General features: G+C 42.7%; 1 protein-coding gene across 4 annotated transcripts in view; it reads left to right on the forward strand.

Moving 5' to 3' along the window:
• Positions 1 to 17,727, forward strand: part of scn8aa (sodium channel, voltage gated, type VIII, alpha subunit a) — a 37,551-nt gene extending 19,824 nt beyond the window's left edge. For 2 of the 4 annotated variants that reach the window (XM_070911195.1, XM_070911194.1), the window contains exons 13-26: positions 109 to 347; positions 1,612 to 1,785; positions 1,973 to 2,329; positions 2,445 to 2,918; positions 3,545 to 3,662; positions 4,509 to 4,663; positions 5,297 to 5,470; positions 10,072 to 10,194; positions 14,737 to 15,021; positions 15,385 to 15,438; positions 15,721 to 15,858; positions 15,954 to 16,058; positions 16,178 to 16,448; positions 16,568 to 17,727. In XM_070911195.1, the coding sequence (XP_070767296.1) occupies positions 109 to 347; positions 1,612 to 1,785; positions 1,973 to 2,329; positions 2,445 to 2,918; positions 3,545 to 3,662; positions 4,509 to 4,663; positions 5,297 to 5,470; positions 10,072 to 10,194; positions 14,737 to 15,021; positions 15,385 to 15,438; positions 15,721 to 15,858; positions 15,954 to 16,058; positions 16,178 to 16,448; positions 16,568 to 17,727 (3,827 nt within the window). The remainder of the gene's footprint in view (positions 1 to 108; positions 348 to 1,611; positions 1,786 to 1,972; positions 2,330 to 2,444; positions 2,919 to 3,544; positions 3,663 to 4,508; positions 4,664 to 5,296; positions 5,471 to 10,071; positions 10,195 to 14,736; positions 15,022 to 15,384; positions 15,439 to 15,720; positions 15,859 to 15,953; positions 16,059 to 16,177; positions 16,449 to 16,567) is intronic. The other 2 variants (XM_070911198.1, XM_070911197.1) reach the window with 1 other exon arrangement.
• Positions 17,728 to 23,318: the final 5,591 nt, after the last annotated feature.

Raw genomic sequence — 23,318 nt, forward strand, 5'->3', positions numbered from 1 at the left:
TACATACAATGCATACAATTTTGTCTATCATTTGATACCACTGCATGCGGTATGCTCAAGCACGCAAGTATGTTTGGTTTTGATGTGTGATCCGCGCTATGTCTTCAGAACTGGAGGAGTCTCAGCGCAAGTGTCCGCCATGCTGGTATAAGTTTTCTAACACATTCCTGATCTGGGAGTGCTCCCCCACCTGGATTAAGATCAAGGAGATTATGAACCTGATTGTCATGGACCCCTTCGTGGATTTAGCTATCACCATCTGTATCGTCCTCAACACCCTCTTCATGGCCATGGAGCACTACCCCATGACCCCCGACTTTGAAGACATGCTGTCTGTTGGCAATCTGGTGAGTGGCAAATCTTCTTTGTTCTTTTATTTTCATCTGGTTCGCCGCTTAAGAATCTCCTCCGCTTCTTCTTTGCAGCTCATAGAGACGTGTTATTTTTGGGACTGTAATTGGCAGCTCTTTGATTGCTGATTCAGTGTTGAAAGGAAAAAAAACCCAGCATTCTCAAACCCCCCCCTGCTGTTTCCTTGTATCTGTGCATTTCTCATTTCTTTGCATGCACACACGTGTTCCCTGCCGTCTTCTTCTTCTTCTTCTTCTTCATCTTCTTCATCTTCTTCTTCGTCCATCTCTCTTTCTGTTCTCTGGTTGAGCAGAGCTGCTGTTTGCTTCACTGGGACCAGCCTACCTCTCTGCTGGTTGGCTGACTGGTGGGAGGCCTGCATTAATATTTCATGGAGCCTGATCGATGAGCTGCTCTAAAATGGTGCCTGAATCATGGCTTGGATAACTCAACCGGGCCATTTTCACATTTTTAAGGAAACAGAGTAAATCTGGCACCTTGATTGTTGTTTTACTTTTCAGTATCATATGTTGTGTCAGCGTCCTAAAACGTGATGTGTCTCAAATGACGCAGGCACAAGTCTTGCTATTGCAATGATGAACCACTCACTGTATGTGTGTATGTGTGTGTGTGTGTGTATACAGAAATATGGACAGGTATTCATTTCCAATTCAAACAGCACAGAGTTGTGTTATTTACCACTTCCAATCTGGTATTTACCACAATAATTTACCAGAAAATGCCAATGGGTGGTACAGGTGGACATTTCTAGGTCACCTTGATGAGTCATCGCCTTACACACAGTTACACACACAGACAAACCTTACATGTGCTTTATATTGTGCGTTATCAATTATCTGTATGTGGGCTCTATGATTGAGGATGACCCTCAGTGATTTATTAGAGCTGTTACGAGACCACAGAAGTGCCATTTCATCCTTACTGACTACAGAACAGCTGGCACACACACACACACACACACACACACACACACACACACACACACACTAACTAGATGTGCTGCCTCTTTAAATAACTGGATTTATCCAACTAGTAATTCATTAATATGAAGTTACCATAGGGGTAATTTATAACAGGATGGCTTTTTCTTTAACATCTGTAATGCGCAACTCAGATTCAGGTCAGAATAAATATCACAAATGTCACCACCCATCATGCTTCACATTCTCGTGTGTCCTGTGAAACATGGGGTTGAGCCAAATCCATTTGTTCAAAGCTGTTCTCTTTCCTACCTGCTAGGTGTTCACGGGGATCTTTGCAGGGGAGATGCTTTTCAAGCTGGTGGCTATGGATCCGTACTACTATTTCCAGGAGGCCTGGAACTGTTTCGACGGTTTCATTGTGACGCTGAGTTTAGTGGAGCTGGCTCTGGCTGACGTCGAGGGCCTGTCCGTCCTGCGGTCATTCCGATTGGTAAATGCTCACTTTTTATACGAAAACCAAATAGAGATAGCATGTGGAGTTAGCATTTTAGGATTTGGAATATGTTATATATGTTTATACTGTTTTTATTTCACTGAAGTGAAGCAGCATGTTAGTAAAGCCAAAATGTTGTGACTAAATCATATCCCTCCTACTCTTTCCACCTACCTCACTTCAGCTGAGAGTGTTTAAGCTGGCCAAGTCATGGCCCACCCTCAACATGCTGATCAAGATTATTGGTAACTCGGTGGGAGCCTTGGGGAACCTGACCCTGGTGCTGGCCATCATCGTCTTTATCTTTGCTGTGGTGGGCATGCAGCTGTTTGGCAAGAGCTACAAAGACTGTGTGTGTAAAATCGCTGCTGACTGTGAGCTGCCCCGCTGGCACATGAATGACTTCTTCCACTCCTTCCTGATCGTCTTCCGGGTGCTGTGCGGTGAGTGGATCGAGACCATGTGGGACTGCATGGAGGTGGCGGGCCAGGGCATGTGCCTCATCGTCTTCATGATGGTCATGGTCATTGGTAACCTGGTGGTGAGTGTCCAGACTGGGAGGGTGTGCAGGGTTTGTTGGCTCTCCAAACCATCTTTAAATAATAATAATGTGGTCAGAGATTGAAAAATTCTGATTCCTTATTCTGTGTCCGAAGGTGTTGAACCTGTTCCTTGCCTTGCTGCTGAGCTCATTCAGCGCTGACAACTTGGCTGCGACGGATGACGACGGTGAGCCCAACAACCTGCAGATTTCCGTCATGCGCATCAAGATAGGCATCGCGTGGATAAAAGCGAAGATGCAGATACTGATGGCCAGTCTGCTGAAGAAACCACCGATGGAGGACGAGCAGAAGCCTTTGGACGACATGTATGACAAGAAGTTGAATTGCATCGCTAACCACACCGGGGTGGACATCAATCGTGACCTGGACTATGCCAAGAATGGTAACGGCACCACCAGCGGTATTGGCAGCAGCATGGGCAAGTATATGATCGACGAGGACCACATGTCATTCATCCACAACCCGAACCTGACCGTCTGCGTGCCCATAGCTGTGGGGGAGTCTGACTTTGAGAACCTCAACACGGAGGATTTCAGCAGCGAGTCGGACAATGAGAACAGCAAAGAGGTCAGTGAGGGGAGTGCATATATTTTATCCACTTCTAATAGTTTATTGCACAAGAATTGAGGCAGGAAATGACAAGCATACATAACAATAAAACCATGTTTTCCAAGCTCTTACAACACAATTTAAATTTAAACTTTTAGAATATCAACATGTAAATATTGTGATGCTCCATGTGTTGTTCTTTTTGTTGTTTATAATCCTCAGATACTCTGTGCAGTTTCCTCCCTCAGCACAGTAAAACCATGTGGCTGGCTGCTCAGCACTGTTCAGACACTAATATAACTCAATTACTCAATGACGAAATGCATTTAGAAGACTTTCAGAGCAGACGATCTGCCATTTGATATTCCATTTCAGTGTTCGTGTGGATGATATGTGATGTTCGCGGTTGTTATGGTGTCCATCTCAATATGGAAAAAAAACCCTGTGGTCAAATAGTACTAATGGTTTTTTTCCTTTTAGAGAGCCAACGCAATTTGGAAATAACATGAAATTCACATTTCCCGAAAGTTCCATGAAGGCTTCATGAGTTCAGCTTTCTCCATAATTAGCGATTCCTTCATGTAAATCCTTTTCCTTGCATGTTTGTTTGCGTGTGTGCGCTCGTGCGTCATGTGTCTCTGCAGCTGGATGACACCAGTTCATCAGAGGGCAGCACCATCGACATCAAGCCAGATGTGGAGGAGGTGGTGGTGGTGGAGACGGTGGAGGAATACATGGAACCGGAAGCCTGTTGGACAGATGGTGAGACCACTGCTCCCATTGCACCCATTACCTCCACTCCACAGCGCAGAGACTCCCCAGGGCTGAGTGGAAATGATAGGGCGGCGGGGTGACGGGCAATTTCATTATGAAGGGTCACTCACCCATGGAGACTCCTTAACTATTTATCAGTCTGTCTGCCAGTCAGTCTGTCTGTGTCTATGATGCTTACACTTATCTATCTATCTATCTATCTATATATATATATATATATATATATATATATATATATATATATATATATATATAAAGCCTGGGTTTAATTCAGTAATAGAAATCATGAATATTGGTAACTTAACACTTAAAGGGAGGATTGTTTTCCTACTTTCCTAATGTCAGACCAACTTGTGGAAGTTATTAAGTATCTGTGTGCAGTTTGGTGATACAGTATGAGCAGTGAACTTAACTTAGCCTAGTTCAGTTCCACTTTGTCAATAGGATCTAGTAGCAGCCCGTCTCAAAAGTAGTAAAATCCACTTTTAAACTTCTCCTGATGCCTGATGACTGGTCAAACTGAATGGAAAATGTAGTTCGAAGCTGTCATTTTTTAGGATTTTTCAGGATTTTGTAGGTCAAGTCTTTGTCGAAACATTTGTCAGGAAAAAGAAATTGAGGCTAACAATACAAAGTATTAAACACTCAGCAGTGGAGAAGGTGTATTGTGGTTCTTCACTATAAAGATGTTAGAGCTACTTGATCCCAGAAGCATCCGGGATTTGAGCTTAGCTTAGCTTAGCTTTCACATTCACGCCAACATTCAGACGTCAGACTGCACACAGAGGCATGAAAATGGAAGAAAATGTTGTCTCTCCTCCTGTGTGTCCTCAGCTTGTGTGGCCAAGTATAAGTGCTGTTACCTTGACATCACTGTGGGCTGGGGGAAGAGCTGGTGGTACCTGAGAAAAACCTGCTACCTGATTGTGGAGCACAACTGGTTTGAGACCCTCATCATCTTCATGATCCTCCTGAGTAGCGGTGCCCTGGTAAGGAGGCATTCTGCATTCTCTGCAAACACAGAAACAGACCGCACAGTTACATAAAGCAACAACAGTTTGAAAAGCTTGAGACCACAAATTATATTATATCTTGAAATGAGACACACATTTTACTGACCGGAGAAAACACAAACTGGATAAAGATTGAATAAAGACGACTCATTAAAAATAACTACTATTTCCTACTTCCCAGGGATCATGTGTGTCTATGTATGGCAGCGAGGAGGTAAAACAAGTCGATCAATGGTGCCGTCAGTTTGGTTGCTCAGTCTCAGAGCTGCTGGGCTGGGGGAGGGGCGAGGGTTGCCTGTGATTAATGGACTGTACCATTTATCAAACAGGGGATCTTTTTCTTGGCATGGAGTGGGGCCTTGTTCTCAAGCATGTCAAACGCTACTAAAATAAGAGCAAAGACTGCTGCAAATGCACATTAGCCGTGGAGCTGTTTGAAATATTTCACGCAGAACAAATTTTTTTTTTCAAATCTAGTAAATCACTGTTGGTGATCAGCAGCGAGCGGGGCTGTAGTGCTGTACACAATTCCATTAGTGGAATCATAAATCATGAGGTGTAATATTTTCCTCGGCCGTGGTTTGATGCATGTTTCCTGTTTCTCTACAGGCCTTTGAGGATGTGTACATCGAGCAGAGGAAGACCATTCGTATTATTTTGGAGTATGCCGACAGGGTTTTCACCTACATCTTCATCCTGGAGATGTTGCTGAAGTGGGTCGCCTACGGTTTTGTCAAGTATTTCACCAACGCCTGGTGTTGGCTGGACTTCTTCATTGTGGATGTAAGTCCGGCTTTTGTTTCCTCTATGGTGTGTAGTAGACTCTGAGCAGTTACTTAGTCCTCAACCACACCCTGGTCCAACAGCAACAAACCGGTATAAAGATGCATACAGTCTATTAAACAGCAGAGCTAATGCTAATTTCTGCTGTTTTGAAGTAATAAATTGTCTTTTGCTTCATTAGATTGTTATGAACCACATCATATGCACTGCATATACTATACAGATACAGGATATGATGTTTTTATAGCTCTATTTAAGTGTTGCCCCTATTGTTGTCTGTTGGGTGTGGTTAGGTTTGAAAGGTCAGGTTATTAATTGAATATCTGCTTCATGGCATGCATTAGATGACAGTGCATGTTGTTTACAGTAAAGATGCCTCTATATTTCATTTACTTTTGCTATAAGGACAGTGTTTTACAAGACTGTATTGCAGTCTGTCCATTTCAGGTGCACACATGCCAGAGTCACCTTATGCAAATCCATCAAGCAACGATCCCTATTTTCTACCTGGTTTATCATTCTGAGATGCTTGAATATGAACAATTATGTGCTTGTGAATTAAAACACTTTTTTTTCTCGGTGTGCCATGAGCAAGAAGTGGTTTCATCTGTTTCCCTATTTTGATGTTTTGGAGACAGAAATGGTTCCAATTTGAACACACAGCTGTTTAAGCATGGATGCTAACACAAATTAGCCAATTTATCAAAAAGCAAGCTCACTGATTACAACCATATTCAAGTCATACTCAGAGCAATGGGACGTGTCAAAGATGTGTCTCTGTAAAGCTGTCTTTGCCCGTGTCTCTGACCTGTAAGATGTTTGATATGTGCCTTTGTCCTTTCTCTCTGTGTACTTCTCTGCTCCTTGTGTCGGTCAAGACTGAAAGATCAGAACAGGGAAAATTCTTCAGTCTATTCTTCGGTAGTCACACGTATTACCACGATTTAATCTTATTTTGTCTATATTTAAGACGACATAACCTTAGATTGTGAGGTTGCAGAGGTGTCTGTGAGGGATTCCAATGAGGGGAAGAAAAGAGGGGATAATTTTAATGACTAGAAGTTTAAAGCATTTGAATTTTACATAAATGCATAAATCAAGGAGTAATCTGCGGTAAGTGGCAGAATCGGATAGAATAAGAATTTCCCAGACTTCTGACTTTCTCCTTGAACTAACCACCTCTCTGCAGTGTCCAACACCTCAGCCAATACCCGTGAATGGACTCCTATCAATGGCCAGAGGTTGCCATGTTGATTCACTATAAGCTCCTGTATCCCAGACAACATGCAGCAAACACACACTTATTACACACCATAAATAATGTACACTTTCTTTTTTTCCCCCTTGCATTCTACATTCATGCATTTATACATTTTAGAGGTTGTATGTCTTAAAATGACACATAAGTATATAAAGACTTCCTAAAGATTCACTATACAGCTATTTTTAAACCCTACTTTCAAGGTTGACACTTACATCACACATAGAGCTTGTCGAAATTGTAACCACGCCACACTGTACTGATTATGGTTATTGCCATTGTAGACTCCTTCCCTGTAGGTGTGTTGTCAAGCCCAACACTTGGGACAGTGCAGGGCGCCACGTTCCCCAAGTTGTGGACATGTCACAAAAAAGTGACATCCCTCCTCCTCGTCTTTCCCCGTCCTCCTTCCGTTCCCTCTTGAAAGTGTAACCTCAGGAATGTGGTGATATTGTGCTGAGATGTAATGATGGTGGGTGACAGGCGGCCGGCGGTAAGTTTGGTCTTCACTAGCTCTCCCCCTCCAAAAAAAAAAGGAAAAAAAAAAGACTTGTGCCTCATGAGTCTGGGTTGTGTTGTGGCCTGACTGTGCCTCTGTGTTGTGGGGTGAAACCATTTCCATGCACTCAGACAGGGGGGGGCACCATCATTAGACCGGCCTGTGTTTTTCTGGATGTGCCTGACTCTTTGTGTGAGTGTGTTCCTCCTCATTTCCCTTGTGTTACTGCATCTTTCTGTTACCCATTTGATTTGTGTCTTCCTGAGTTTCATTATAAGAATGTTTTTGTATTATATTATGTATTTGGGTAAAAATGGCACCGGGCAAGAAATGTAATGTTAGAGAGTTTCGTTAAATCAATTAAGAAATAAACTTTGCAGCATCGTTACTGGAGAACCCGACCAGATATTTGCAATAAGTGAAGAAGCATATTTTTAATATTTTGCCTACATTGTAGGAATAAGAATCAATATCTTATATTAGCTGTTTAAAATGACAGCAAATAGCTAGAAAAGTCAATTCTAGTTTAAAAATGATACCGAGGTGTGTGAGTGTGAGGAGGATAGGTGTCATGCTTCATTCATCTTTCTTTTTCACTCAGATTATTATCATTGTTTTGTTCTGTTTTTTTTCCTTTGTTTTTAGTTTGTTTTATTTCTGTTTGGTTTGTGCTGTCGTCATCATGGGATCACAGCCCCAGATGTCATTGGCCTTGCCTTGCAGAGCTCTGTGAGAAGGACGTTGAGGCGCTGAGGTCACTCCCACACAGCTGGCCCAGCAGGGGGCCAGAGGCCAGGCACCCCAAAGGGGGGCTCTCCAAGGGGTCAGGCTGAAGGTGACAATTACCCCAAACACTGTAGTGTAGATAAAGGCAAAATCTTTATTTTACTGTCTCCCCACCTGAACAGCGGCTAACTTATTCGAGAGACAAGGTTATTGATTTAAATAGGGGCACGACCAAAGAGTAAGAACAGAATCTAAATGAAGGCCCTGTCTGGGACATCCTGGACCTGGTGTTTGAACACGGTCCAACATTCACATGTACAGTAAGAAGTCTGAACCCACGCTGCCACCTTCTCTGCTGTTCTTTCCATAGTTTCGATGCATTCCACCCTTAACTGGTTGAAAAGTTGGTCTCTAGTGATCTATGTTGATAACGCCATCAGTCAAAATGAAGATTTTGCCTGTTACAAACCTCCCTCCGTGACTTTGGTAAGCTTTGGATGTTGTGTACTTCTTGCGGTGAGTTTGACCGGTTGGTGTCGGTGGCTGGTTGGAGGTGCTTTCACATGTGTTCACTGTTGATAATTTTCCTTATTTGTAAGGAACTGGTACTCCCCCTCCCCCCGTTTCAGTCCTTCCAGCATCCAGACCGGGAAAATTGCTGTCAGGAAAAAATAAAAAGACCTCCTGAGGATACGATTCCTGTGATCATGGACAAATTCTTCAACAAATTTCTCTCTATTTGACTGAATTTAATATGTGTTGAGTCTAATTCTAATTCTAGATCTATTCTCATTCAGAATAATCTGCATTCAGCCAAAGAATCCTTCTTTACAAAGCCTCCCTGTGCAGCAGACAGGCCGTCTTAGCACACTTGAGGTGACTTCATCGAGACTAAGCCATTCCTTCACTTCTCACCAGCCCTCAAAGAACATTAGTGCAGCTTATTGACCACAGTCCCCACCGTCCATTTCCTCCGTCGTTAACGATGCAATACTGTATATGTGTCCAGCTATATGACCCAGAGCTATAGGGGATTCACAATTAACAAACCATCACTTGCCTACATTTACATTGATTTAATATGGCGATAAGACTTCTGTACATTTACAATGTTGCTGTGAATGGCTGTATATACAGTTTTGAGGATTTAGCGAGTGTTTTTAACTGATGATAACACCCTATGAAGCATTCTTTGGCTGTAGCAGTGCCTTGGTGGCTGCTGTCGGACGTGAGAGGGGCTGCACCAGTTTCTTTGAGGTTGTGTGCTGTTACTGTTAACCGTTGTTAACTGTGTGTAACTCGACTGTACTCTGTGTATTTTTGTCCTTTCAGTGCCATCCAGTGCTAATAACTATATCCGGTCTGCACCTTAACCTCCATCCCTGTTTCTTGTGCGTGGTTCATGTGACTGTGGCTCTCCTATCTGACTCTAAAATGCTGTGTGACAGTTTGATTTGATGTCTGAGAAAGAAAATGGCAAAATGACACACTTGTACATGTTTACTTGTATTCTTTCTCTTAGGTTCCGTTAGTTTGTCTGTCTTAAATTATATGGGATTTTATGCCTCAGCCCAAGAGCGACAAGGAGAGACAATGTTAGAGGGGCAAGGGTAAGGCTCTCAAGTCTGTTGGGTTTTTATCAGCTTCTACAGGGTAACCTCTCTCCTTCCCTCCCTCCCCAACTCCTCTTCCTCTGCTCTGCCCAGTCCCTTCACTTGTAACTTTACTAAATCATGTAGCACTCTTTTCTGCCTAATTTACCCACTATATGAGTCTTATGTCTCTATCTCCTCTCTTTCTCTCTCAACTACAAATTTCTTTGCAGGTACAAAGGACTTTTCACATCTCGTCAACTGCCCCAAAATAACAGACAAACAATCCCTATGGCCTACTGCTACTAAAAATACTACGCACATAAAACCTATACTAAACATTGACCTTCTCTCTCAGTGTATATACATGTATAAATGCAATATTATACATGCATATACATGCATAGATTTATGTGTGTATGTCAAGCAACTCTCCGCCTATGCCAGGGCCGTCTCTCTTCCCTAGTGAATATTCTCACTTCTAACAGTTTGGAACCTCTTTTGCTTCTCTGTTTTTGTGTAGGTGTCTATAGTCAGCCTTGTAGCTAATGCGCTGGGCTACTCCGATCTAGGGCCCATTAAATCACTCAGGACACTAAGGGCCTTGAGACCCCTCAGAGCCTTGTCACGTTTTGAAGGGATGAGGGTAAGATCCAAAGCTAAGCAGCTGATTATTCCGCATGCCCATTCAACAGTTTAAAGCATGCTAGAACTGATCTAAAAACAAACTAAGAGGACAAAAAAAACCTCTTTTTAAAACCAGGAAATGAAAGCCAAGAAGTCACCTTTCCATGCGCAATCCTGTACCATGCCTTTGTTAGAGCGAAAAGAACAAACAAGTCATGATGCAGCTGGGAGAGTAAAGTAACAGTAAAGTTGTATTGCCAGCAGAACAACATGCATTTCAATTGAATTTCTTAAACAAACAAAAAGAATCTACATACAAATTGATTTGTTTTGTAAGAAAGAAAATTACCCAAAGAGCAACAGAAATATTTTTTCACAAAGCTGCCTCATCACATAAGTGACAAACTAGAAATTCTGACTACTTCATCTTAGAGCATTCAAATCAACAATTAGCTCCTCATTTGGCCTGATTCTCAACCACTGCTTTTAATTGAGAACCCCCCCCCCCCTCCACATGCCCCCCTGTGCTCCCATAACCCCCCCCCCCCCCCCCCCCCCACATACCCCCCTGTGCTCCCATACCCCCCCCCCCCCCCCTTCCTCCCAGCTCACACCATCCCCTTTAATGCATCTGGTATTGAGAACAACCAGCAGCAACCGGGAGCAGCACACCAAAACCTCTGCCCAAACTCTGAATGCAGGGCGGCTGTCAAACAACCACTTAGAGGAATCTGTCCCAATTGACAGTACCTCTGGTTGCTTCAGCCGTCTCTTCCTAAAGTACACAGATCTGATTGGTCGTCTCTATGACTGGTGGTAGCGATAGGTTGCACCTGGTTGTTGTCATCCGTAGTCCCTCCTGTCTCTTTTCTTTCTCTCTCTAAATCTCTTGATCTCATCCTTTTACTACTCACTGCTAATGGACTGGTTGCCTTGTCTTCTAGTCTGAGCTTCTCCTCTTCACCTCAGCCCCTCCCCCCACCTCCTCCTCAGCCCCATGTGTGCAGCACTTTGCAGCACCCCCCCCCCCCCCCCCCCCGTCCTCCTCCACATCCTCCTCACCCCTTTATCCCTCCACTACTCACTCCACCTCGACCCGGTTCAGCTGGGCCGGACCGCTGGAGGGTCACCACACTCTCTCTCCTGCTTGTCCAGGATCTTTCTGCATCAGGGACTGAGACAGAAACCACACACTCACAGTGTTGTGGCTTTGGGAGGAAAATATTTGTTAAGCTTCTGCCAGTGTCAGCACTTTGGGTCGTACCATCTGATCTGCTAACGGTCCATTCTGGTGGCAGGTTATTACTGTAAATTTTAAAGACTTAAAATCATTTTTAGTGCCTTCCTTTGGGAATGCAGGCAGAAGCTTAGCAAATATAGGCTAGGCTGCCATTTCACACAAGGCATTACTGCTGTCATGTCATGGCACCACATACTGTAGCGCATACAGCAGGCCCTGGCTTCCTGTTGCCTTCCACTCCCACAGGAAGTGAAACTGGGAGGCAACAACCTGCCCAGTTGAAACTCTGACTTTGAGTTCTGGGTCCCATAGGTTGACTAGCACCACAGCGTTCGGACAACACTCTCAACCCTAGACAGACAATGTGTCGCCCCTCTTTTAGTACGTCCCAAAAATGACAGACCAGCAGGAGAAGAAGGCCTGTGCAATTATCTAGTGGGTGGATTGATTGTAAATAAATTGTGAGGTCTCATTCATACTAGATATCCAGCGACTAAAATGTGATGCCGTTGCACATGAGCAGACATCAATGCTTTTAGGCCCTGGATAGGCTTTATGGATGTTGTTGTGAATGTTTCACTGAAATTTTATAGGTTTAATTGCTAATTTTGGGATGGGAATAACTCACTAAGATTATGTCATTTTTGGGGATGGAAATCATGGCACATTTGCTTTAGTAGAGTGTATTAATGCTAGTACCAATGCCCCTATGAATGACCTAATTCACTGGGTGTATCTGGTAAGAGAGGTGAGGGTGGCCCAGTAATGCAAAGGGAAACAAACAGAGGACTTTGATCCTGCTGTATCAATTTTTTAATATTATGTCTTTGTTCATCAATTGAGTTACCAGTTAGTTTGAACTGAAAACGGAAATAATTTGAGGTCAAAGCAATAAATAAATGAATAGGGAAGCACATGAATGGAGAGATGACACCGTATGAAAGAGATTCTGGAGAGTTAGAATGATGAGAACTTGAGTGTCACAGCACGATGCATCGCAGAGGCCAACGCAAACCAACGGCGCCGAGCGAGCAGTGCAGCTTCAATTGGACACATTGCACTGCTTAACATGCAATGATTATGGGCTGCTTTGACTATGTACTTTGCTCTCTCTTTCTCTTAATGCTGCTTTGTAATCTCGGTCCTACCTTTTTGAGCAATGCATTGTACAGGAATGACAACATCTTTACCCCAATTTCAGTAAATCCCCTTTTTTTCACCCTTTTTCCTGACGAACCTGCTGAAGTTTAAGTTACAATAATTTTGGTAGTTTTATCTTTGCCAGCTATTAAAGGTATGAATCATCATGGGGCCTTTGGATGTAACCTCTGAACCCCAATCACTTTAACCACCTGTCTTCACTATGAGCAGGCCAACACATATTCCAGACCAACGTTGGTCTCTCAGCTCAGCCATATTGTGCTGTAGATATTTGTCAGACACCCATACAAACCATGTAAAAATCAGAAAGGCTCGTCAGACGCACAAGCAAGCAAAGCTTCAGCCATTATCTCTTTATCCGCTATCTCTCTATCCACACATTTCTCTATTTATTTATTTATTGATTTGAGCAGTTCTTGAGATTGCACAATGCCATGTAACACGCATGTACTATAACTGCCGATGCACATTATGCATTTTTGAAAGCCATTTTCCCTCTTTCTGAGAATGCTTTCCACACAGCATGGCCTAATTCTTTTCTTTTTAAACACTGAATTTTCGAAAGCGGTTCAATTGTACCTCAGATCGAGCAAAGAGTCATTCTCTCAGCGAGTGCAATGGCAACACTGTAGGAGAAAGACTTTAAACTGTGATTTGCTAGTTTTTTAGGCCTGTAATTGTATTTGAAAAATATCCTCCTAAAGCCATTTTACACACACATGAAACACATCATTCTACGTTCAACACGAGTCAGCCTGTGAAGGTCGTGCACACGCTGAGAGAATCCTGCTCTCGAGCTCCTCCCTGTCTGTCTGTAATGAGGAGGGAATATGGCTCCACAAAACGAGTCTGCCAAAGACATGCATGCTCAGCTGTCTGCCTGAGAGCTGCTGGTCGGCCTGCCTAACACTGGTAGTGAGCGGTTCACTATGTGCTGAGCTTATAACTGGCTATGATAAATCTACGGCAAATCAGGTTGGATTGCTAGACAGGCCTAGATTTTGGGGTGGTGGTGGGAATTTTTATACTTTGATTTTTTTTATTCTTACTGCTATTGTATTATATTGCTTGACTTAGTTATGGAAAAGGGCCAGTAAGATTAAGAATATTGACTGTCTGTGGTTGGGGTGGTAAGAGTGGACACTTCATAGTGGTATGGCAAACACTTATGAATCTTTTTTTACTTACATTGTAAGCTTTATAAAGTAAACACGTAGAAACATCTATTTTATCCAAATATTATCAACTGTGTTTCTCACGACACTGTCAAATGCTCCCATTATTATTTCATTTTTATATTGTTTATTTTGGATTTATATTTCTTTAATAAATACATATTTAAATAAAAGGTGGAATAATAACAGGAGCAGTTAACAATTTTGTGATTTTTTGGAGAGATAAACAACCACTGGGAAGCGGCATGTGTGCATATGCCTGAGACTGTGAGTTTAGTGTGTTTGTGTGTGTACAATTGCTACAGTAATTTACAGTACATGAACTCACAATGTCTGTTTTTTCTTATGATTTATAGCAACATATAGCATATTTTCTTCCACATTGTATTAGTTCAGCACCACACTCTACATGTCAATGACAATAATGTCAGGTGCAAAATAATATGTACTGTTCTACCATGTGTAAAACATGAAATAGTAGTCTGCGTTGTACGAAAGTAGCTCTTGAATTCAAGTTTTATATAAAAAGTTTATAAATTGTTCATTTTACATAATAAACATGTGATTCTTATAGATTTTTTATGTTGGTATTTGCCTTGGTGTGTGTGTGTATGTGTGTGTGTGTGCTTGCGTATCCCTTCAGCAGTTCTAGCCGCACGCTTCAACAGATCAAAGAGCATCTCAGAGTCACATCAGTGCTGCTCTAATTAGAACGGGACTGATACAGATCTTCTTTCCCATTAATTCCCCACACTTCAGTATGTATATCACAGTGGTGTGCAGCGCTTACTTTCAGCTACATTATATCATAAGAGCATTGAACTCCTGCTCCTAAAGCCACCTGACACAAAGTGTTGAATAGCTTTTTTAAGTACTTAGTGTAACGCCATAACAGTATGTAGTGTCTTGTCAGAGGGGTTGAATGAGCTGCGTTAGTTTCCTGGTTCTCACTCTGTCATATCCTGTCTTCCCTGGTCTGGTCTAGGTGGTAGTCAACGCCTTGGTGGGTGCCATCCCTTCCATTATGAATGTGTTGCTGGTTTGCCTCATCTTTTGGCTGATTTTCAGTATCATGGGGGTCAACTTGTTTGCGGGCAAGTACTACTACTGTTTCAATGAGACTTCAGAGGAATACTTTCCCGTCGATGTGGTCAACAACAAGACCCAGTGTGAGGCCCTCATGAAACAAAACTGTACCGAGGTCAGGTGGAAGAACGTCAAGATCAACTTTGACAATGTGGGCGCCGGCTACCTGGCCCTGCTGCAAGTGGTGAGAGTGTCACTCCTCCTCTCCTCTCTTTCTGACTCCATTTCTTGTTTCATGCTAACTTGTTTGTTTTATTCGCATTTTCCAATGCACTTTTCTGTTTTTCTTTTCTTTCTGTGCGTCACCTGAGGGTCTGTTGTTGCTTCAAACTTGTTTTCACAGTACTCTGATGCTGTCTATTGTTCATTTTCATTTTGTGTATTTGGTGTTTCTCCATCTACTTTTTTCTTTCCGTGCACAAGCTGTACCACAGGACATGCATCAGTTTCGGTTTGAGTTTGAGTTTCTTTGATTTCAATTTTAGAATGTTCTTGGTATATTACTTGTTTTCTACAAATGTATTTAGTCATGTCTCTCTTTTGAAAGGCCACATTCAAAGGCTGGATGGACATTATGTATGCAGCTGTGGATTCCAGAGAGGTATATTCATTGCTTCTTCAATAAATAAAGTAATGCTGGTAGGCAGTTTTTGTTAGCTGTGGACAGAGCCAGGCTAGCTGTTTCCCCCTGTTTCTAGTCTTTGTGCTAAGCTAAGTAAGCCAGGTGCTGGTGGTAACTTCATATTTACTGTACAGATATGAGAGGGATATCGATCTTTTCATCTAACTCTTGGTGAGAAAGTAAATAAGCATGTTTCCCAAAATGTTGAATTGTTTCTTTAAATTGTGTTAATAAAACACAACATGTCCTTCAACCTCCAAGGTGGAGGACCAGCCCGACTATGAAGTCAACATCTACATGTACATCTACTTTGTCGTTTTCATCATATTTGGCTCCTTCTTCACCCTCAACCTCTTCATTGGTGTGATCATTGACAACTTCAACCAGCAGAAGAAAAAGATAAGACCCGTTTTGTCTCTTTATCCCTTGTTTTGCTTTAGGAGTTTCCATTTTAAAGAATATGATTATAACCATATCTTTGTTTATCCTTTTACTTTGGGGGTCAGGATATCTTTATGACAGAGGAACAGAAAAAGTACTACAATGCCATGAAAAAACTGGGGTCCAAAAAGCCACAAAAACCTATTCCTCGACCACAGGTATGTATTTTCTCAGGGTTACACCTGTTGAGTGTTCAGATTATTCAACATGTGATGCTTTTGGTTGAAACCTCAGCAAATCCCAGCTTCATCCCTCTCTGTGTCCTCTCTCCATTTAGAACAAGATCCAGGGCATGGTTTTTGACTTTGTGACGCAGCAAGTCTTTGACATCTCCATCATGATACTCATCTGCCTCAACATGGTCACCATGATGGTGGAAACAGACGATCAGTCAGATGAAACGGAGCTCGTCCTCTACTGGGTCAACTTCATCTTCATTGTAGTCTTCACCACGGAGTTTCTGCTGAAGCTCTTTGCCCTTCGCCACTATTACTTCACCAATGGCTGGAATATCTTCGACGTGGTGGTGGTCATCCTATCTATTGTCGGTGAGTGAGGGAGGTGGAAGACTGGAGTAATGAAGGAGCAACTTGAGAATGTCACCTCGAAAAGTTTGTTGTATTCTGTAATATTCTCTTCCTTTCTTTTCCCCTTTCCTTTCTCTCAGGCATGTTCCTGGCTGACCTCATTGAGAAGTACTTTGTGTCACCGACCCTGTTCAGGGTGATCAGATTGGCTCGTATTGGTCGTATCCTCCGTCTGATCAAAGGAGCTAAGGGAATCCGGACATTACTCTTTGCTCTGATGATGTCACTGCCAGCCCTGTTCAACATTGGCCTACTGCTCTTCCTGGTCATGTTCATCTTCTCCATCTTCGGCATGTCTAACTTTGGCTACGTAAAACACGGAGCGGGCATTGACGACTTGTACAACTTTGAGACCTTTGGCAACAGCATGATCATTCTGTTCATGATCACCACGTCAGCTGGGTGGGATGGCTTGCTGCTGCCGATCCTCAACTACCCACCAGATTGCGATCCCAAATTGGAAAACCCTGGCACATCCGTGAAGGGCGACTGTGGTAATCCCTCAGTGGGAATCTTCTTTTTTGTCATGTATATTATAATTTCTTTCTTGATTGTGGTCAACATGTACATTGCCATCATCCTGGAGAACTTCAGTGTGGCCACAGAGGAAAGTGCTGATCCACTCAGTGAGGACGACTTTGAGACCTTTTACGAGATCTGGGAGAAGTTTGACCCTACTGCCTCTCAATTCATTACTTTTGCCAAGCTGTCTGACTTTGCCGACGCACTGGAGCACCCACTTCGTGTGCCAAAGCCCAACACTATAGAACTAATTGCCATGGACATGCCCATGGTGAGCGGCGATCGCATTCACTGCCTGGACATCCTGTTTGCCTTCACAAAGCGAGTGCTGGGTGACAGTGGTGAGTTAGACATGCTGAGGCAACAGATGGAGGAGCGTTTTGTGGCAGCCAACCCCTCCAAGGTGTCGTATGAACCCATCACCACCACTCTTCGCCGCAAACAGGAGGATGTCTCTGCCAGAACTATCCAGAACGCCTACCGCATCCACCTCATCAGGCGCGGCATCATCTTCAAGCGCCATACTTTTACTAACAATAAGCTTGAGAACGGCGGGACCAACCAAGAGAAGAAGGAGAGCACACCATCCACAGCCTCTCTCCCCTCTTACGACAGCGTGACCAAACCTGACAAGGAGAAGCAGGACGAAAACAAGGAGGAGTGGGCCAGGAAAGAGAAGGACAAAAACCAAAAAGATGAGTGGGAATCTAAGTGTTAGGGTTCGGTGACTCTCGAAATCCAATAAAACACAGTGAGATGAGACTCTGAGCCCAAACCCAACAAATGTAGAAAAAGTGATCATTTGCAAGTAAGAAAAAAACCCAACAAAAACATACAAAAAAATGTTTACAGACTCAAATACTACTGAGGCAATGTGGTTTCTTATGTCGTCAAAGACAGCTGAACCAAACACAATCAGTTTACCACGGAACTTTGCTGCATAGTGACCATGTTCATATAAATGAGGAACAAATGCAAAATGAAAAACAGTGACTCACAGTGTGCTGGCCAATGACACACATTTCTTTGGGGACCAACTGCCAAGGCACAGAAATCTCTGCTAGATGAAGAATTGCAAAATCCCTGCCACCACCGAGTGTGGACCCCCGCAGCAAAGCTCCAATGCTACGGGACTGGATCATACAGATCCCACTAGAACTGTATTAGCAGTCTAAAGGAGAGTCTGTAACACCGCGTTTACCATCTTTATCAAGAAGAAAACAATAATCAACCAAGCAAGTTTAGCTAGGAAGGAAACACTAGCGAGGGAGGGGGAAACCCAGAACCGTAGACAAAGAATTTTTTGTTTGTTTGTGCTGAGTATACTTGCATCTTTACATTATTTGAGCAGCAAAAAAAGATAACATTTAGCCCATGTCACTAGTCTTTTCATCTCCTATTTGTTATACTGACATTGAAAAAGACATTTTCTACATGGGCTTTCACACTGACCGGGTAGGGGTCATTAGTCATTGTTTTGACTTGGGCTGAAGGAGACTTGCTCAGACCGAGTTCCAGATAAATAATAATTATTTTGCTCGTTCAATGCATAGAAATGACTTGCATGAAGGCATGTTTTGATCAGGAATCATGCATGAGTAATCATAGTCCACAAGACACTAATTCTCAGACCACTGCAGTGGCTTGACTATAGTTCGAGGCTGTCCACTGGGGAAATTACGAGAACTATAACTGGAAAATGAAGATTTTGGATAGTGATTTTGGGGGAATGATAGTCGTATGATCCTGCCCTTCACTAGTTTCGTTTTTCAACTGACAGATCTTTCAATTAAGCCCTTCATTAAAATTTCAGGTGAATGAAGGATGTAAGCACTCAGAGGCAAAGTCTCAGTCGGATCAGCCGACAACACAAAGGAGAAAATGTTTTTTTTGCTGCTCTGAATGTTAGTAGTATAGAAAGAGTGTGGAGTGTATGAGTATTAGGAATCAGAATATCCTCACGTTGAGAATGCACAGATTTTGAGGGCCATGTTAGTTGTTCTGAACCAAATCTGGGGCTTACATGTCTTTGCTTACTTACATCCATCATACGGTCACTTTCCTTACTTATCTGTGGTCCCAGTTATGGTAGTGAGAGCAGGTGATGTTTCACGCCTAGGAATCCATATCTGGCATCAGTAAGTGTCTGGTGTGCTCAAGTGTCAATAGGTATCCCCTCTACTGCTGTAGTTCCTGGAGAAGGGATCAAATTATGTTTTTACTTTTTGTTTTCTTTTGATATTCCTTTTGTTGTTTTGTTTTGGGCTAGTGGAAGAAGTGAAAACCACATTTAGACAGTACTCTTACTGATTCATTCATTTCAAGTTCCTCTTTTGTACTCTGTCAGACCCACATCAGAACTTCCCCCATGAGTGATGTCTTTAGGTAGTGCATTTTCGGACAATTTGAGTTGCCAGCTTTAGAAAAAAAGCCTTGAAGTCCTTCTCTGATGTCCTTGTGATGCAATCATTCTCAGAAAAAGCTTTGATCAGTGAGAGTGACACTGACCACCTGATACAGCAGTGTTAGCCGAGAATTATCACAAGGACATGCCTTGTCGTGCCTAGCATGTATGGGAAGGTGGATGGCCATGAAGGGCTTGTGGTTTGGACTGTCGAATCAAATGCATTTTGTCTTGTATTTCAGGGAGGTGGATAGGTGATGAATAACTCAGTTTAAACGTGGACCAATAAATAGGTAAAGCCCCTCCCTTCAGGGTTTTAGACTGACTGCCATGAGAACAAGAGAGAAACAGGAGAGCAGAAGAAAAGAATAGTGCTTTGGTCTGAGTCGGAGTGCTGAAAGTCCCATGTTTGTCAGTGTATCATTGTGCTTTTGTGGGACCTCTTAAAACACTGTGTGGTGTTGGACCCAGGCTCGCACCATCTATTCACGTACTTGCAGGCTATCAAATACACCCTCTTCAAAAATAATTTGAGATGGGGCCAGAGATGGAGGTGAAAACGTGAAAACTTGATGAAAATTGACATCAGCAGGCCTCACATCGACGCAGCTACGTTGTATAATAAGCTTTGTGGGTGTTTTTCATAAAAAAAAAAAAAAAAAACCTGAGGCTTTGTCAAGTGGTAGACAAAACACAACTGCCTCCTTAGGTGTTCCTGCCATTTTTTTTCTACACAGGAGTGATGGTCCTATTTGTAAGCGGATGACTGGACATAAATCTGGCATCCATCGTCACACCACTAATGCCATTTGGTGTGTTTAACACTGCCTGTACCAGAACCCCCTGTCTGTAACAATAACTGAGGTCTGTTTACAATATGAGGTCTCCGAATCAGTTTGGCTGCTGCACACTAAAAACCAAATACATTCCCAATGAGAACCACAGGAGGAGTGAGTAATGTCATTCAATTTACCCATGTTCATCTTGGATGTAATGTTTTAGAATGATACATTCACACTTGAAAAAAAAAGGGGAAAAAAAGGAGAAAAAAAAGACAAAAAAAGAAAACACAAAAACATATATATGTACAGTGCAGGCTATGATGTAAATGGCACAATCGCTGAAAAAGAACGAACTTTTTGAGAGAAACTATAAATATTGTATTATATTCTTTTATTTTATCCGCATGCTTTGTTGTGTTTTTTTGTAAATACGGAATTTTAAAAATGTTACTACTAATAATCAAAAAATGAATAATAACAATAATATAGAATGGCTTCCAGCTATGCCCTTTGTCACATTTGTTACCTTTTGGATTTTTTGAGACACTTTTCACTTTGTTGACGGAAATTGAATGAAATATAGATATTATATAATACAAAAAGATAAATACATGTATACATATGTGTCTATATGTATATACATAAAAACAGAAGAACACTGTTTGTCACATTTGATTTATGTGCAACACGTTCAGTGGATGTCTAAAACTGGTTGTTTCCAGCACCCTTCTATGTTGGGGAATAGCTCATGTGCGATGTTACTGGAGCTGCTTGCCATGGATTGTAGCCTGATCATGATGAAAGGATAATGTTACCAGCACATTTCTCACTTACTGTCATATCTCTCACCTTCACTGAGTATACAGGACACAAACACACAGTCACGGACACAAATACACACACGAACACAGGTGACTCTCCTCACTGCCCACCAACTTTACCAGTGATCTCTTCCCAGAGGACGTCAGCTGGTGTGACTGACTGCCTCGTACAACCTGAGACGGTACCTACCCCAGGGCCTTTTTTTCCCATACCCACACATCAGTGCCATTACAGCTCAACATGCATACAATCATGTACTTGCTTCTCATCCTCACATTTCTTTCGTTGAATGGTTTGTTTCTAGTGTTCCACTCAATGGCATGTGCCTTTTTTCTGCTTTTTCTGCGAATTTGGATGTTGATGCCACACTGAAAAACAAAACAAAAAAACAAAACAGAAAAAAAAGAAACAAAATATATGTTTCCAACCTGTGGAGGATGGGGGTTTGGAGGGTGGGGGGGTGAGCACAACATTAATCAGGGATGTCGAGTCAGAAATACTGCCGGAGGATCATCCAGACACCCCACTTCATCTTAATATTCAACAGTGTGTGATGTTAACAGAAAAACAGCTAACTCAAAAATGTCCTGTTCTTAGTGCTATGTGTGTCACCCACTTGGCTTGTGAAAAAGCAGCTTGCCTTCTATATTTCTGTTTTATTTCTTCAATATTTCTGTTTCCATCTGAAATTTATTTTTGTATCAATATTTGATTATAGGACTCATTCTTTTTTTAGCATGGTTTATTATGGGCGTTTTTTCCTTTTTCGCTGAAAAATTAAAAAGTGCTTTTCAAACTGTTGTTATCATTTGACACCGTGATAAAAGAGGATATACAGTACAATATGATGGTGTGTTGCACAACCACTTGGACTCTTGGTAAGAATATATGAAAGATTGTCTTCATTTGAGCACGAACCTTTTTATTACCAATAAAGCAGCCTTCCAGTTACAACTTGTGTGTGTTTTTTTTTTTTTATTAAATGTGAAGTTTTGCTAACTAAAGATATTCATTGCTTTTTTGAAAGAGGTGGAGTGCAGGCAGAGCCTCTAGATTTCCTCCTCTACTTTCCTTCAGGCTTATTTCAGATTCATTGTGTCCACTTTAAGTAGTGGTCACCATTTTGTGGGGATTATTTCACTTTTGTGGTGCTGTATGTGGATGCAAGCGGCTTACAAAACATCCTGTGAAATGGAGCTGAGTGGCGCTGTGGTAACGGGGTCGTGAAAGGCAGCCTTTCAAATGTAATGGACTTATTGAATTTGTTAAGAGCCCCGTGTTAACATCCCCCTCACAGGCAGAAGATGGACTATAACCCTATTATTATGCAGTCCATCTGTACTGTGATGCTCTTGTTTGTGGTCCACCGTAAAGTAAATAGCCTATAGGTATGATGTTACAGTCCTCATTCCCCACAACCTCACAACCTCATGAGAACAGGGCAGAAATGGCCATGTTGGGGGGGTGATATTGATCTGTTTGTGCTTCCCCCATTGGTTTGCAGAGGGCGGAGGAGGGTAAGAAACCCTTTTTGGAGAGTAGGCGTAATTGTATGTAAATGATGCATGGAGTTGTCCTCAGACAGTGTAGGCACTGAATAGATGGCAAATTCTCCACAGAGTACCCACCCTTCCTGCTTTCTCTCCTTTCATTCCCTTTTTGTCACATTACAAAATTAGTCTCCCTTGCTCCTTTCCCTCCCTCAAGTCACATGGACTCTTTTCGACTCTCAGCATCTCCCTCCTCCCCCGCCCTTCCTCCATCTCCCTGGATTTTTGGATGATATTGTCAAATCTATGTGTCTCTCTGTTATATATCATCTACACATGTAGGCAATGGGAAGCTGCTCCTTATTGACTATTGATCACCTCTCTTTCTCTCTCTCTCTCCAACTGGTTTCACTGCTATACTCCAGGGTGGCTGTGAGAGAGTGCAGTGAGGTGGGGAGGAGAGAGAGAGAGAACCAGGGAGGGAGGGGGGAGGTAAGGAACAGAGAAGGGGAAGGGAGGTGGCGGAGCACTGCAGTGCAGATAAATGAATGCAGCAGTCGAGGCTGAGTCAGCAGCACACTCCCAGTTTGGCCCAGTGCCTCCATCAGTTTGTGCCCATGCACGGCTGCCTAGGAGACCGGCTCCCACGCTCAAAAGGAAGCACACCAAAAATAAGGACATTTCATCCTAAAATTAGGCTCGTTAACGACATCTGAGAGCGGTAAAAAGCGCCGAAGGCAGCCGAAGGCAGCCGGTGTTGCCGGCGCGCTATGCAGAGGAGCTGTCCTTGGTGCTGGAGGTGCTACCGCGA

The sequence above is a fragment of the Enoplosus armatus genome, chromosome 8 (genome assembly GCF_043641665.1).
Source record: "Enoplosus armatus isolate fEnoArm2 chromosome 8, fEnoArm2.hap1, whole genome shotgun sequence".
Lineage (NCBI taxonomy): Eukaryota > Metazoa > Chordata > Actinopteri > Centrarchiformes > Enoplosidae > Enoplosus > Enoplosus armatus.